Raw genomic sequence first — 15,445 nt, 5'->3', positions numbered from 1 at the left:
TGGTCAACATGGACGAGTTGGAACGATGGGTCTGTTTCCATGCTGAAACACGGACTCTTGACTCAACAGTGCTCCGAAAGCTAGTACTTCCAAATAAACCTGTTGGACTATAAACTTGGTGTGGTGTGATTTTTTACTTCTGAGGAAAATGGCAGTGGTGAGCCAATGGTTAAAAACCTTGTTTCTGACTCAGGAGGTTGGGGGATCCAGACATGCCGATGCTTTTGGCGTATAAAATCAACAGAGAATAAACATTGAAACGAAAGAACATAGTCACGGCTGCGCTGACGGAAGGATACGTTGTCACAAGGTCCTATCTTAAGTGTGGGACACGAAACCAAGGCCTAGTTCGCCCTCCCAAGTGGATCTAAAACGGTCGTGTGCCTCTATTTCAAAGCAAAAGCTATTTGTTCAACGATTGCAAGATTACCCGGTCAGTTATTTCCGTTGTGGAACCTTGCTAAGACAAAAAAATTACAAGTAGCAACTTCATTTGAACAAGCACTTCAAGGAGTTGGAAAGCGTCGAGCTCAGGCACAGATCATTACATGAAAAGGCACGTCTTTTTTTTCCCTAATCTCAGCGCATTCCACTCCGATTCTCGGATTCGCCAGCCCAGAGCCGTCTCTGACTCACAGCGATATGTTTAAACACTTGGACCCACACCCTGAGACTGGGTGGAGACTGCTCCCAATTCCACAGACTGTCCAGCCTTGGATCGGGATCGGGCAAAGGGCAAGAAGTCTGGAGTGGGGTTGGCGGTGGGAAGGAGAGCTCGGGAAGTGTAGTTTTCAGGGGGTGGGGGGGGCCGCGCGGCGGAGAAAGCGAAGGCAGGAAATTGCAACCGCGGGCCAGCCAATGGGCAGAGCGTGGCGCCGCGACACTGTATCCAAAAGTGGAATTCCGGGGGGCCGGCCCATGACGTCAGCGCCGGGCGGTGCCTATATATGGGCAATGACGTCAGCGCGGAATGTTAGGACAAGGGTGAGGGGTTGTCCTGCCGGCGAGAAAGAGAGAGAGAGAGACGGAGACAGACAGAGACAGAGACAGAGACACACAGGCAGGGCACTGGCTGCGGCAACTGGGCGACAGCGGCGGCTGCTGCAGGAGGAGCAATAAAGCAACTTTTAGATCCCATAGCATTGGGTGGCGGTTAGTGAATCCAGCCAGACAACATGGTAGATCGTGAGCAGTTAGTGCAGAAAGCCCGCCTGGCTGAGCAAGCCGAACGATACGATGATATGGCAGCAGCAATGAAATCGGTATGTCTTTGTGGCTTTTATTAAATTTTCCCAGCCCCTCCACCGCCCTCTCTTTTTTCCCCCCCACCCCACGCACACACTCTCACTCATTCATTTCTCTATTATTCCCCTCCCTCTCGCCTTTTCTCTTCATCATCCCCATTCTTCCTCCTGGGTCACTCCGCCTCTGGTGTGTGGGCAACTCACTGGGCGATGCCGCAAAAGCTGTTTGCAATGAATGGATGGGGGTCTAGCGCATTGTGTGGCGTTTAATTCTCCCAGGCCTCGCCCTGGGAGATGGCTGACTTGCAAATTTTGATACCAGGAGACGCGACATATGGAAAAAAAAAATTGAGATTGCAAAAAGGTGTTCACCTCTAATTCTCTAACTCGGTGGATTAATTTGTGTTGCCTGGGTCCTGTGTGAGGAAGGCGGTTTCTGTGTAAAGTGGATGTCTGGGTCAGTTCCTTTCCTCGCGTTGTGTGATTGGACAGGTGGCATCGGTGCCTTTTTTTGTCGGCTCGGCCATAAGAAAAATAATTGAATGCGGATATTCCCGGGTTGGGCGGTGCCTGGTGAATGGTTTCTGAACCTCTCGTTCTCTCCCTCCTTTCTCTTCTCCCCCCGCCCCGCCCCCCGTCGATCAGGTCGACTCGTCCCACCACCCAGTGCTAGCTGAAATGTTATCTTCCAAATAAAAAAAGTGAAATTACTCTAAACACGGTTCTTACCGTAAACCCCTCCCCAGGGGCACACTTTTTGAGCAGACCCTGTGTGGCTTCAGACAGATGGAAATGGAGGCTGGAATTGACATCTTCCCCACCCCTCCCTCCATGTCCCTCTGGGATCCTCCTTCAATAAAAGGTGGTGTGTTTGAACCGCACTGGAGAGGGAGGGGCACTTTTATCTTCGCTCCCCAAAAGCCCAGAAATGCAGCGTGCTATCTGGCTGCTCAGGACCAGCGAACAAAGCAAGTAACATTTCCAGAAGATTCTGCCAGTGTCACGCACAGCTTCCCAAAGAAATCTCTACCACCACCACCCCCCCTCTACCTCACCATTCCCGCCTCCCCATAAAGCCGAAACGACCGTAGCTTGGGAGGGAGCTGGGTGTTAGTAGGAGTGATGGAGGCTTCATTGCAGTATTTGTACCCTGGGGTCTATATTCTGAGAGATACACGCGTTAATCGCCCCACCCTCACTACAAATATTTTTTTATTCGCCATAATGCAGGATGTTATTGATTTAAATTTCAGCGGTGGCAGTAGGCGTAGGATACTTCTAATCTGGCGAAGATGTGATTGAAGTGGGTAATACTGTGACAAAGCTGCCTGGGTTTTTTTTTAAACCCCCCCCCCATAACGGTCTTCACTGACCTGGTTAGTGCAACAGTGGCACCCGTATCAGTCCACGCCCTGTTCCTCCCCTCTAGCACCAAATTAGGTGCCAGATTTATTCACCGTTTTTTGTTTCCTGATCTTCCTGCTGGGCGAACGGGGCGGGGGGTGTGTGTAGTGGGGTCCGACTCAGGACACGCCTTATTCGACTCGGCGAGATTGACCGTTCAGGGCCAGAAGCAAATTCAGGAGGTAGTGATTCTGTTATTGCAGGCAGTATAGCTGAATGCTACCTTCAACGATTTATTTTAAGTAAAAAAAAAGGTGTTAGATAGCAGGCCTTTTGAGTACTGTTGTCCTTTGGAGTCATCATTATGCACATGAAAGGCCTCTGCTCTGCATCTTCAACGGTAGAGTTATAGATTTGTAATGAGTCCGTCCATTACCTTGACATGCCCTGCGCAATTACCAACTGGAAATTGCGCTTTTTCTACTGCCTCCCTCCTTTCTTCAAAGTGCTGGCTCCTATGGTGTCTGATCTTTAGCTTTGTCCCATTCCAAATCTGCCCTCTACCCAAATACAAACCCAACATCCTTGTTGGCTATTGTCCCATTACCAACCTCTCCCTACATCTGTGCCTACCTTTCTCAGGCCTGGGGTTCTGAGTGTTAAGATTCTGCCCCTGTGATGGTATTAACATGGCTATTGTCAAAGTCACTGATGTCCTATATGACTAACCAATGGAATTACCTTGTTGGCTTCAGATTACTGACCACAGCATCCTTCCTCCCCCACCACCTCCCTATTGGAGGAGTGACTGGAGCAGCACTTCCCTACTGCCATTCCTATGGTTATAATCAACATGTTTATTTAAAAGCACTAGCTTTCAGTACTGCTCCTTTGTCAGGTAGCTATTAAGACAGGATCATAGGTATGATCAAACAATTATCCTAACAAAGGATCAGTGCTCTGAAAGCTAGTGCTTCCAAATAAACCCATTGGACCAAAACCTGGTGTTAATTTTGCTCATCCCAGTCCAATACCACTACCTAATCTAAAAACATTAGCCAGTATTACCCAAAATGGCTTCTCTTGCTCCCAAACTCTCCTTCAATCTCTTTGCCCCTGGGTAACAACTTGAAGGTTGAGTTTTCCCCACATGACCACCTCCACCTTGCCATTGGCTCTCTAGACTCCTCCACTGTTGCCAAGTTATCCAACTGCTGATCTGATCTGTTAATACATGAACAGAGTTTAAAATCAGTCATCAGGAGGACCAAAGTAGTCAGTGCTTGCTACAATCAAAAAAAGGTTGTTCTTGTTTCAACCATAGGTGACCAATGTTTCAACTTTGGGGCTGTATCAGATCTCAATGATCTGAGCACTGATCCAAACTTTCACAAATTCTGACATTGGTTCAACAAGAAGTGAAGCAGTATTCATTTGTCGTCAACTCTAGTTGACAATTGTTTATTCCTTGCTCCCTTTCCACACTGCATCCTGCTAAAGTTCAGCTGTCCAAAATTCTTTGTTGAGATATAGAATCCCTGCAGTGGAGGGGGACCATTTGGCCCATTGAGTTTGCACAGACCCTGACATGCATCCCACCCAATTCCAGCTTCCTCCCCGGTTTGCATTTAGCATGGCTAATCCACCTAACCTGCACATGTTTGGACTGTAGGAGGAAATTGCACATTCTCTCCTGGTCTGTGAAACTGCATATCAGCCATACAGGATAGAATCGAACCTGGATCCTAGGGTGTTGAGGCAGGAGTGCTAGTCACTGAGCCACTATGCTACCCTTGAGGAAACATTTTTACAATTGCTCCTTTTCTAATTCCTCCATGATTACTTTGTTCTGTAATCTCCTGCAACTGTTAAAGACCTGTGCTGTGGTTTTTGGTCTTTTGATCAGTAAAAAAAGACTGGATGCTCTAGCTTCCAGCTGCTGAGGTCCTTTCCCTGGAATTCTCTCTTCTGGTTTTTGCTCTTGTCATTTAAGACAGTTAAATGAAGTTTGAGAAAACCTTTAGTCATTTGTTGATGTACATAGTTGGAGAATGTAGCAGGAGTAGTCATGTAGCTCAAGCCTTGCCTGCTAATTCATAAGCCAAAGGCCTTAATTTCATCTCATGTAGGCCATAGCAGACTGACCTGTTGCTCTAGTTTTCACTTGTGAATGTGGCTGGGTTAGCATTTACTGCCAGTCCTAGTGGGTGGTGGTGGTAGTAAAGTAGTGTATTTTTTTTTACAAAGGGAATGTTAGGTGGCTATTCAGCCCCTCAACACTGCCTCACCATTTGATAAGATCATGGCTGATCCAGGACTCAATCCCTCTTTGCCAATTACTTTCAAAAATTTCAATTTTAGTAATTCAACTTCTACAACACTCTGGGATAAAGAATTCCAGCCATTCACAATCATGAGCATAGAAATTCCTTTCCATTTCAGTTTGAAAAAAAAAAGTTCCAGAACAAGGCTATGTCCTCCACTAGAGAATGATCTTCTCAACATAGACTCATGTTTCAACATGATCACCCTTCATTCTTTTAGATGAAAATAGGCAAAGCTGTTCTTTGTAAGTCAATACCTGGTCTTGCCTGCATGTGACTCCAGACCCAGAGCAATATGGTTGACTCTTACAGCCCTTAGGGATGGGCACCAAATACTGGCCTAATCAGTCAAGCCCTCATCCCAGGAGGGACTTTAAAACCCCTTTATCTAAAAAAGGGGTTAATTAGAATTCTTGAACTACCTTCAATGCCAGTATATCCTTTATTAAAGGACAAGGGCTAAAACTGTACAGTGTTCCAGGTGAGGTCTTGCCAACACCCTGTACAGTTCTCAAACTTCAGTTCCCCAGTAAAGACCAATGACATTTTCCTCTATTTGCACCTGGTGTTTCATACAAGAACACCCTAATCCTTCTGGATATTTTTGAAAGGTCTCCATTTAAAATGGTCTGACCATTGGTTCTTCCTGTAGAAATGGGATGTCCTCACTCCCCTACTTGAAACTCCACCTGCTATGTTTTTGCCTACTCAGCCAGTTTGCATTATCTTAAGTGCATGATGCAATGTGCTATCCACCTATTTTGTAATTTCATAGGTGGCTAAATTACACTGTCCCTGCCCTTATTGTAAATAGAGACTATGATTGATTTAACATTCCATTAGTTGAATCTTTCCACTGAAAGTGGCATTATTTGATTTGTTAACCACACCTTGATCCATGCTAATACAATACATTACCCCCAGTGCCACGAGCCCCTATTTTGTATTAAGGTTAGGTTTTGCCTATCAATTACCACTTTCTGGAAATAGAAGTGTGCTGCATTTACTGTTTCTCAATCAACTCTATCCTTAGAACTCCAGCAAAATTTGCCAGACATTAATTCTTTTTACAAAACCATATTGATTGCATGAAGCTTTACTAAATATTCTGCTATTCCTTCCTGCTCCTTTTTATTCAGTAAGAGATTTAGCATTTGCAATTTAATCCACTTGGACCTTAAATTGAGATCTTAGATTACAACCAATGCATCCTCTGTCTATTGCCACTCGTCTTTTAAGCCCTTATGATGCAGACTCATGTCCAGGGATCGGTCACCCTTATCTTTGAAGATTTGAGTGCAATGTGGTCAAGTTTCTCTTGTTTCAGAAAAGAAAAATACAAGAGGATGTATCACAAATTAAGCTCAAACAAAAAACTAATCCACTTTTCTGGAACAGTCTAGAGAAATTATCAAGATCTTGTTTTGTACATCAGCTTCATAAAGAGTTACCTCTAAGTTTCAAGTGCTGGAAAATGGGATTAGAACAGTAAAATCCATTTGCCAATGATTTGAATATCTCTGCAAGCTTTCTGAAGCTATGGTCTTAGAACTTGTCAAATCACTGCATTGCATTTCTTCATTGTGCACATGTTAAAACTCACTAATCAGTGCAACTATGCTGACCAGGTTTTAGCAATTTACATTAGTGAATCTTTCACATTATGAAATACATATTGTGCATGGCAGATATCTTTTCCCTAGGGTGGGGGGAGAAGATTAGTGGCCATACTTAAGGTCAGGAGGGGCAATTTTGTTTAGTGGTTCATCTGGAATCAACTTAGATTAGTGGTAGATGTAGGTACAGTTACCATGTTTGAAAGGCAAGTACTTGAACACAATATTTGGAGAGATGGATCATGTGCAGGCAGGTGGGACTAGTTTAAGATTATGGTCAGCATTGACTAGTTAGAATCCCTACAGTATATAAGCAGACCATTTGGCCCTTTGAATCTACACTGAATCCAAAGAGCATCCCACCCAGATCCAAGCCCCCCTAGCCTATCCTTGCATTTCCCATGGCTGGTCCACCTAACCTGTGGTAAGAAACCTGAGCACCTGGGAGGAATCAGATACAGATGTAAGCTCCAGTCACCAGAGGCTGGAATCTAACCCAGGTCCCTGGTGCTGAGAGGCAGTAGCACTAACCACTGAGCCACCATGCTGCCCCAAAGATTGACAGAAGGGTTGAGGTCTGGACTCATGGCTGATTCTCTATCCCACCATTCCTTAAGTAAAGGATTTGTGATAGAAAAAAAAAGTCCATTCTGCTGGTTCTCTTTCCATTTTATCAGCAATGATTAGGTCACTGCCAATGAGTATTGGCATCACTTCACCAATGGATCTATTACTTTATTTACCAAAATGCAATGAGCTACATTTGCATTTCCCAAGTGTGAAAACAGTTCACTAAACAGGATGAGAAGGAACTGGAGCAAGAACCAGTAGCAGTCATTTTGCAAGTGACAATTTTGTTCCTATGCCTTTGCAAGTTGCCCATTGAACTGATTATTATATTGGTAGCCTAGTATTAATCCTGTACATTGTTAAAACAGATGTTTATGGAAAGTCCAGCTGACTGGTCAGAAAAGATTTGAGGATGCTGCCAGGGTTGGAGGATTGGAGCTATAGGGAGGGGCTGTTTTCCCTGGAGTGTTGGAGGCTGAGGGGTGACCTTAAGAGGTTTACAGAGTTGAGGGGCATGGATAGGGTAAATAGATAAAGTCTTTTCCCAATTGTTAGGGAGTCCAGAACTAGAGGACATAGGTTTAGGGTGAGGGGGGAAAGACATGAGACCCAAGGGGTAACATTTTCACAGAGGGTGGTTTGTGTATGGAATGAGCTGCTGGAGGAAGTGGTGAAGGCTGGTACAGTTGCAACATTTTAAGAGGCATTTCAATGGGTATATGATTAGGAAGGGTTGGGAGGGATATGGGTCAGGTGCTGGCAGGAGAGACTAGATTGGGTTGGGATATCTAGTCAGTATGGATGAGTTGGACTGAAGGGTCTGTTTCCATGCTGCACATCTGACTGGAAGCTATTAAATACTTCGATTGCTGTCACTAAAGTGGGGTGTGACAGTTTAAGATCAGAAAACTAAAGTGTCTGAACTAGTCATCTACTTAGCACCACCTTGAGGGCAATTGTGGATCAGCAAATTCTCACTACCCTACTTAAGTTACACCATAGGGCATTTTACAAATCTAGAAAGTTTAAAGCTAGCTTGAGTACTGTTGTCAAAATCCTGTTTGGTTCACAAATGCCAGCATCAATTAGTCTGGTGTTTGAGTACAGACTCTAATTTCATGATTTTGTAAAAATTCATGTGGACTAACATTTCCTGAGTGTAATAAGCTGTTTCTTGTAGACTAAGTGAGAAAGTGTTTAATTACCTGGTTGGGTCAGTTCCCAGAATACATTATTTCTTTGTCTTCATAATCTTCAACCTGCTAGTGACATCTTAGGAAGTGTGGTTCAGAATTCTACCCCTTGTTCCAGCCAAAATTTGATTGAGGCTAGCTTAGCAAGTGTGGTAAAGCCATAAGGCAAAATGCAGAATGGGTTCCTGCAGGCACAATGATCATTTCAATGAGTCACTGTTACCACACCCCAGTGTGAATCATCCAGAGGAAGTGGGAGGAAGAACAATCTTAGGGCATTTTAAAGAAAAAAGTATATTACAGCACATCTGGCAATGGGCTGTAGTTATTTTTGCCCTTGAGGGACAAATATGGTCTCTTGTAGCTAGGCTGGACAGAGTTTCTTACCAATAGGCTTGTGTAGCAATGCTGTGCTTTGTGGAAAAATCTACAATGAGAATATGCTGGAAAACCTTTCCGATCTGGCAGTGTCTGTGGAGAAACCCAGTCAATGTTTCTGTCTGGCCTGTTGACTGAGCCAGGGTGAGGAGGAAAAGTACAAAAATCTGATGGGGATGGAAGGAGTGGTTAACTACCAAAGGAGGTAGAGACAATATTTATAGGATGTTGTCAGGGTTGAAGGGCTTGAGCTACAGAGAGGCTGGGATGCCAGTTTCCCTGGAGTGCAATGTGGAAGGGATCCTTCTGGAGATTTCTAAAGGATGAGGGGCATGGATAGGGTAAATAGACAAGTCTTTTCCTCAGGGTAAGATTTCAAAACTAGAGGGCACAAGTTAAGGTGGGGAAAGGCTAGAGATTAGATTTTTGTGGGTACAGACCATTTGGCCCAACAAGTCCACACCAACCCTCAGTAACCCAGACCAATTAGTGGTAAGTGTGTAGTAAAGGCAACTTATTACTACAAAATAGCAGAAAGGCAGTGGTATGGAAAATGTGAAGTGATTTCTAGTGCAGAACGGTGGGTGTGTTGTGCTCACCTGATTAAAATGAATGTCCATAACTAGATGTAGATTGGAGAGAAGTTACATCTAAGGGCAGTCTGGTGGCTCAGTGGCTAGCACTGCTGCCTCAGCACCAGGGACCCAGGTTCAATTACACCCTCTGACATATGACAGTTGTTGGTTTCCTCCCACAATCCAAAGATTGGCAGGTCAAGTGAACTGGCTGTGCTAAATTAACTAAAGTGTTAGGTGCATTAGATTATAGGGTGGGGGTGGGTTACTTCAAGCACCAGTGTGGACTTCTTGGGCTGAAGGCCTTGATTCCATACTGTAGGCAATCTAATTAATGCCTTGTATCTCACCTCATGCTGGGGAAGAGGGTAGAAGTAAAGTATCAGTTAACATTACTGATGGAGATGAGAAAATACTGAATGGAGCTGTTGAGGACTTTGGCCCATTGGGACATCAGTCTTGTGGAATTAGAATGCAGTTGGTGACTATCCTCTGGATTTTAACATCTGGAGATGTGTGGCACTAGAGCCAGGAAAGCCCTATTTCTGTTTTCTGGGCAATTGATAATCTGACCATTGTCAGAAAAGTCTGCTGGTGCCTGAGCTTAGAGCTAATATCGAAATATTAAGTTGGATTGATTGGGAAGTACAGGAGTAGAAGGCTATGGGTAGTCATGGCTGATCTTTCAATATACATTCATGACTATCAAACAATACTTTGAATTGTGTGTAGGGCTGATTCCTTCAGTGCTTTAAGTGGCTAGATAGCAGACATTAAATGACACCACTTTCCCCCAGGATTCCATTCAAAACTTCTGTTTTTCAGTTAACAGGATTAGTGAGTGAATGTATTGAAATAGAGCAAGCTGCTAGGTTCCTTAGACCCTTCAATGAGTGTTTAATGCTGATATTCTGATCAAAGTAGCAGTTCTAAATTGGAATTACTTCCCTAAAAATTTGGCAAAGCAGACTTTCCTACAGTCACAGTTGGGGTGGAGCCAAATAACCCAGCAGCATTCATGGTGAAACCACTGAACAGACTTGCTGTGCTGACTGTCACTTGGAGCATTGAGTGCTTTGGATGAGCCACTAAAATCAGTGTGGATGTTGTTCTTCCCACTGAATGGTGTGGCCATATTGAAGATGAACAGGAAGGTTTCTTGCTGTTCTATCTGACCATGCTCATCCATGGAGTGTTCTTTCTCCCCGCCCCCCCACCTTCCCCTTCTGGAAGGGGACATTCCTCACCCAACAAAATGCTGGAGAAACTCAGGTCTAGCAGCATCTCTGGAGAGGATAATGTTTCAAGTCTAAGTTTAAGGGAAATAATTGTGACTGGATTGGTGTCTCAGAACTGCAATCAGTCTTGTCTGTTTATATATTTAACAAGTTCCCATTGCTTGCTTATGGAACGGATCAGTTATGAGTAGTTAGTCACAGTACAGAAAGATCTTTTGGTCCAACTAGTTTGTAGTAGTGGTTTTCTAGGATCTGGTCTGGAAGTGTACTGTCTAGGTGTGTTCCTGTGTCCCTGGTTATCAGATAATGTTAATTATTGACATCCTGTACAGTGTGGCCAATAATCTTGTACAACTGTATACAAATCTACAAAACCCTTTAAAACAAAGTGGTAAGCAGCTAATTTTAAATTGGTGCACTATTATGGGCTGTCTGGCTTTCCCTCAGCTGAAGGAAATTGGAACGGCTGGTGATTCAGTGTAGCAAGCCAATTAGGAAATGACTACCTAGATGAGATACTGAATATAAAGTAGAAGTTCTACCTATTTCAAATTAGCAACAAGGTTCAGTAAAAACAGACCTGCAGATGCTGGAAACTTCAACACATAGCTGGAGAAACTCCGCTGGTCTGGCAGGAGTGGAGAGAAGTCTGAAGAGACTACTTAGAGCAGGAACAGGCCAAAAATGACCTGTTTGTGGATTAAGATGGAGACTGCCTCCAAGGTCCAAATGCTCAGTCTGCAAAACAATGTCATCTCAAATTTTAACCATATCCAGTTTCTTTGGACTTGTGGCCTCACTAAAGAGCCTGCACTTGTGTAAATAAGTAGGAAAGTGAACTTTAATGACAACCAGCCTCAGTCTTGAAAGTGAATGGCAAGTCAACAAACATCCAAAACAAATGCATTAATATTAGGGTGGGACATTTCTGTAGCTTTTCCCTTCATTTCAAAAAATGAAGCTCATCTTTTACAAATAGATCAGTAGCTCACCAACATTTAATTGGAGCTAGTGTTGTCATTTCAGTAGCTGCTAATGAATTTTCTGAATAAAAGCAAAAGTTGATGCAAATCATTGACATTTTAATGTCAGTCTCCAGCTTAGTTCTATAATAATGAACTGTTTCACTGCACAAGGCCACACTGCTGCTGTTTGGATCAAGTGAACAGCAGGCATGAGTGAAGTGTGTTCTGGAAAGATTTCTTCCTTCCTCACCATGAAAATAGTAAGATGTGTTGGGAAAGACTCCGGGTGGCTCATTGGTTAGTGCTGCTGCTGCCTCAGGTCCTGGGTTTGATTTCAGCCTCGGGCAACTGTCTAGAGTTTGCATGTTCTGTCTGTGGGTTTTCTCCCAGTCCAAAAGGAAGAGGGAGTGTAGGTGGATTGGCCAGTGTCCAGGGATGTGCACGTTAGGTTGCTTAGCCATAGGAAGTGCAGGGCTGTGGGAGCTGGGATGCCCTTTGGTATGTACTGCCACTCCAAAGGGCTGAATAGCCTCTTTCCGCACTGAAGTTTGATTGTAATACATTTGCTCACTTTGGTCATGTTAAGAATTCTTAAAGTGGATGTCAATGTCTAGTCACTCCAGGTCAGGGAATATAGAACCATGACAGATCTGTTTAAAGAGGTAGTGGCTAATCGGATTTCTCTCCATAAACTTTAAAATCAACCTGTTCTGACCCACATCCAGGGCAAGTTCTGGTTCTGAAGGAGGGTCACTGGACCCAAAACATTGTCTTTGCTTTTTCTCACTTATGCCAGACCTGCAGAGTTTCTTTTAAAAGAGACTTATTCAACCAGTGCAAGCTGAAAAGAGCTGATCTATTTTAAAATTGGTATCAATGTCAAAGTTGAGAATTCAAAGACATTGCTATTCTTGGCATAGACTTTCTGAATTTGCTCCTCAATTAACTCAATTTTTTGGTCACCCACTAATTAGTCTTACCCATAAAGAAATTTGCCTAGTTATAGAGACTGTTTAAGGTCAGTAGTGTTGTACACTTCTTCCCCTCCAAAGTAGGTTAGTTGAAGTCAACAGTATGATTACTATTCCCTAAATGCTCAGTTAGGAGGAGATTTGTTTGAGCCAGATTTAGTGTGGAATGGCTCTTTAGTTAAAGACTATGCTGCAGAAAATACCTGAAGTAATCAAATTCACTAGTCTAAAGGGCTGATCTGTCAATCCCAAAGTTTAAATCTAGTCTGATTTATTACTTTCTCTGCATTTAAACAACTTTCAGATTGGATACCAGGAGGTTTGCATATAACTCATTTCAGTCTAGTCTTTTCCATTTCTGGATGATCTTATGGTACTGTTGACTTAACCCAGAAACTCCACTAATGTTCTGGGGACCTGGATTCAAATCCCACTATGGCAACATTTAATCTGGAAAGAGAGAATCTAATGATCAATTGTCAAAAACACATTTAGTTCAGTCTTTCAAGGAAGGAAGTCTCATCCTTACCTGGTCTGGCCTCTGACTCTAGAGTCAGAGCCATGTGGCTGCCTCTGAACTACCCCCAGAATTGCCTAGGCACAGGCAATAAATGCTGGCCAGCCAGTGAATGAATTAAACATTTTGCCTCAATTTATGAAGTCTCCACTGCCTGTTCTATTCCAGAAAGCCAGTTGGTAAAGGATAGAATTGTAGCCAATATTTAAGTGTATCTAGATACTTAACCCTGTAAGATCAGCCACTGGTTCAGAAGTGTACACAAACCATTGCAGGTGAAATAACTCCATAGAAACTAATCTCATCAACTCATGGAGAATCCTCAACACTAGTCCTCCTGAGGAAGTTGGAGAAGAGTGAGCAGAACCTCTGATACTTGACCAACACTACATCCTTCCCAAGTCAGAATTTAGGCCAGTTATTTTTCCTTAACAGTACTTTCTGGGGCACATTAGCACTGGATAAGCTAACAACCCTGCTTTTGGTATGGGAAGCATGTAACAGTGGCTGGTCTCTTGCACCCAGAGCATCAAGAAATCCATTCTCCTTCAGGCAAAGGTGACAACATCCACCATTTCCATCTCTATATTGGAGAGGCACCTCAATGCTTGGAGGGAGAGAACCCTGAGACACCATTTCCAATAAGCCAGGCTCATTTTGATCCCACACCTTTAATATGGTCCACTTGTTTGTTCAGGATTGTGGCACTTAAGTCATTGGATCTGATGTGTTGACCAAGCCTATAACCCATGCAGGGCCACTCCCATGCTTACTACACCAAGCCTGGTCACCTGAGCTAAAGACTTCGTGGAGACCCAATCCAACATTAGCATTCCTGATGCCACACAGCACAATAGGCTTTGTGCCCCAAGCCTGTACCACCACATTGGCTTAGTATGGAAAAGCATTCCAAACCCAGTCTATCCAACCTTTCAGTTGAAATCCCCTATACCAGGCAACGTCCTGGTAAGCCTTTTTCTTATCCTCCACTTCCTTCTGAGACTGGTGACAAGACTTGTTCACAATATTCAGTGTGGCTAACCAAAGGTCTACAAAGCTGCAGTATGTTTTGTCTAACCTTGTAGAAAATGCCCCTTCCAATGCAGGCCTTTATCTACCTGTGCTGCCACCATCCATGAACTGCAGACCTGCACATCAATACCAAAGGGTTGGATCACTCCTATTATAACTTCCACCTGTACTTTACCTTCCAAAATGGACAACTCATTTACCCAGATCAAAACACCATCTGCCATTTTTCTGCCTATGCCTCCAACTGCTCTATCTGCAACTCCAGTTGTGTCTGGAAGTTTCAGTTAGACCAGCTGCTTTCTTTGAAGTCATTTAGATCAGATTAGAGGTCCTAGCACTAATCCCTGTAGACCACCACTAGTCACAACAAACCATTCCTAGTTGGAGGTACTGGTGTTGGACTGGGGTAGACAAAGTCAAATCACATGACATTGGATTAGTCAGGTTTTTGAAACCACAAGCTTTCAGAGCCTCTCATTAAGTCAATTCTGTATTGATTTTGCCAGCTCACCCTAAAACAATCGACTTTTGGACCAATCACAGGGCTTTATCAATGTCCATGTAAAAAGCCACAATCACTTTCCCCTCAAAACACAGTGAGGCATGACCTTCCCCACACAAGACAGAATTGCCCAAGCTGATACCCCAAATGGGGGTCTCTTACATTAGATCAAGCCCTAATGGCTATGTTAAGGGTAGAGCATCTAGATTAGAATGGTGCTGGAAAAGCACAGCAGTTCAGGCAGCATCTGAGGAGCAGTATTAAGGGTAGTATACTGCTGAGAATCCTTATTGAACAGCAGTTAAAGTACCATTGCTTATGTGTAACTTCATTAAGGTCACCACACCCCCACCAGCTTTGCATATAAGCAAAGTTAGGAATTCAGCTATCAAAAGCTTTACTGTTTAAAACCCCCACAGAGACAAACACCTGTCAGGCTTCACAAATTGTTACAACCAGTATTGCCAGTTCTATAAACTGGCCTGGCTTAGTTCCTTCACTCTCCAGCCTCCTGATCTCTGCCCACAGAGAAATAGCACAGGATAGGCCTTACAGAATCATGGAATTGATTCCTTGTCAACATGCAAGGTGGTCTTGGCTCTTGATAGTACCAAGACCTTCCTGGTAAGGACTTCCAGGTAGTCAGGAAGTCACTCAGGTAGCCATTTTCTAAATAATATTGAGCCAATCCAGGTGAAATTCACCAAGAACATTCAATCCAATAGGCTTAGCCCAAAACCTTAACTGAACTAGCTGCTTCAAGCAGCTGGAATCAAACTTGTATCCTTAACCTGTAAAGGTCCTCTAGTACAGGTTCAGTCATGTAGAAGTCTTCTGCAAGATTAACAATTTACTCTGGATGCTAATACTTAGATACAGCTATTGACCTCCATTACACTAAACCCACTTAACCAGATGTTTAAGTTGATTGGAACCAAATGTGGATCTCCAGCAATTTAGCTGATCCAATCAGATG

General features: G+C 43.6%; 1 protein-coding gene across 1 annotated transcript in view; it reads left to right on the top strand.

Annotated features, from left to right (window-relative positions):
* Window positions 1-976: 976 nt before the first annotated feature.
* LOC140491328 (14-3-3 protein gamma-1) overlaps window positions 977-15,445 on the top strand; it is a 76,908-nt gene continuing 62,439 nt past the window's right edge. Inside the window, exon 1 of the mRNA XM_072589354.1 lies at window positions 977-1,262. Within this exon, the coding sequence (XP_072445455.1) occupies window positions 1,176-1,262 (87 nt within the window). The 5' untranslated portion in view covers window positions 977-1,175. The remainder of the gene's footprint in view (window positions 1,263-15,445) is intronic.

This window comes from Chiloscyllium punctatum, chromosome 19, assembly GCF_047496795.1.
Source record: "Chiloscyllium punctatum isolate Juve2018m chromosome 19, sChiPun1.3, whole genome shotgun sequence".
Taxonomy (NCBI): Eukaryota; Metazoa; Chordata; class Chondrichthyes; order Orectolobiformes; family Hemiscylliidae; genus Chiloscyllium; species Chiloscyllium punctatum.
This window is presented reverse-complemented; position numbering and strand designations above follow the sequence as displayed.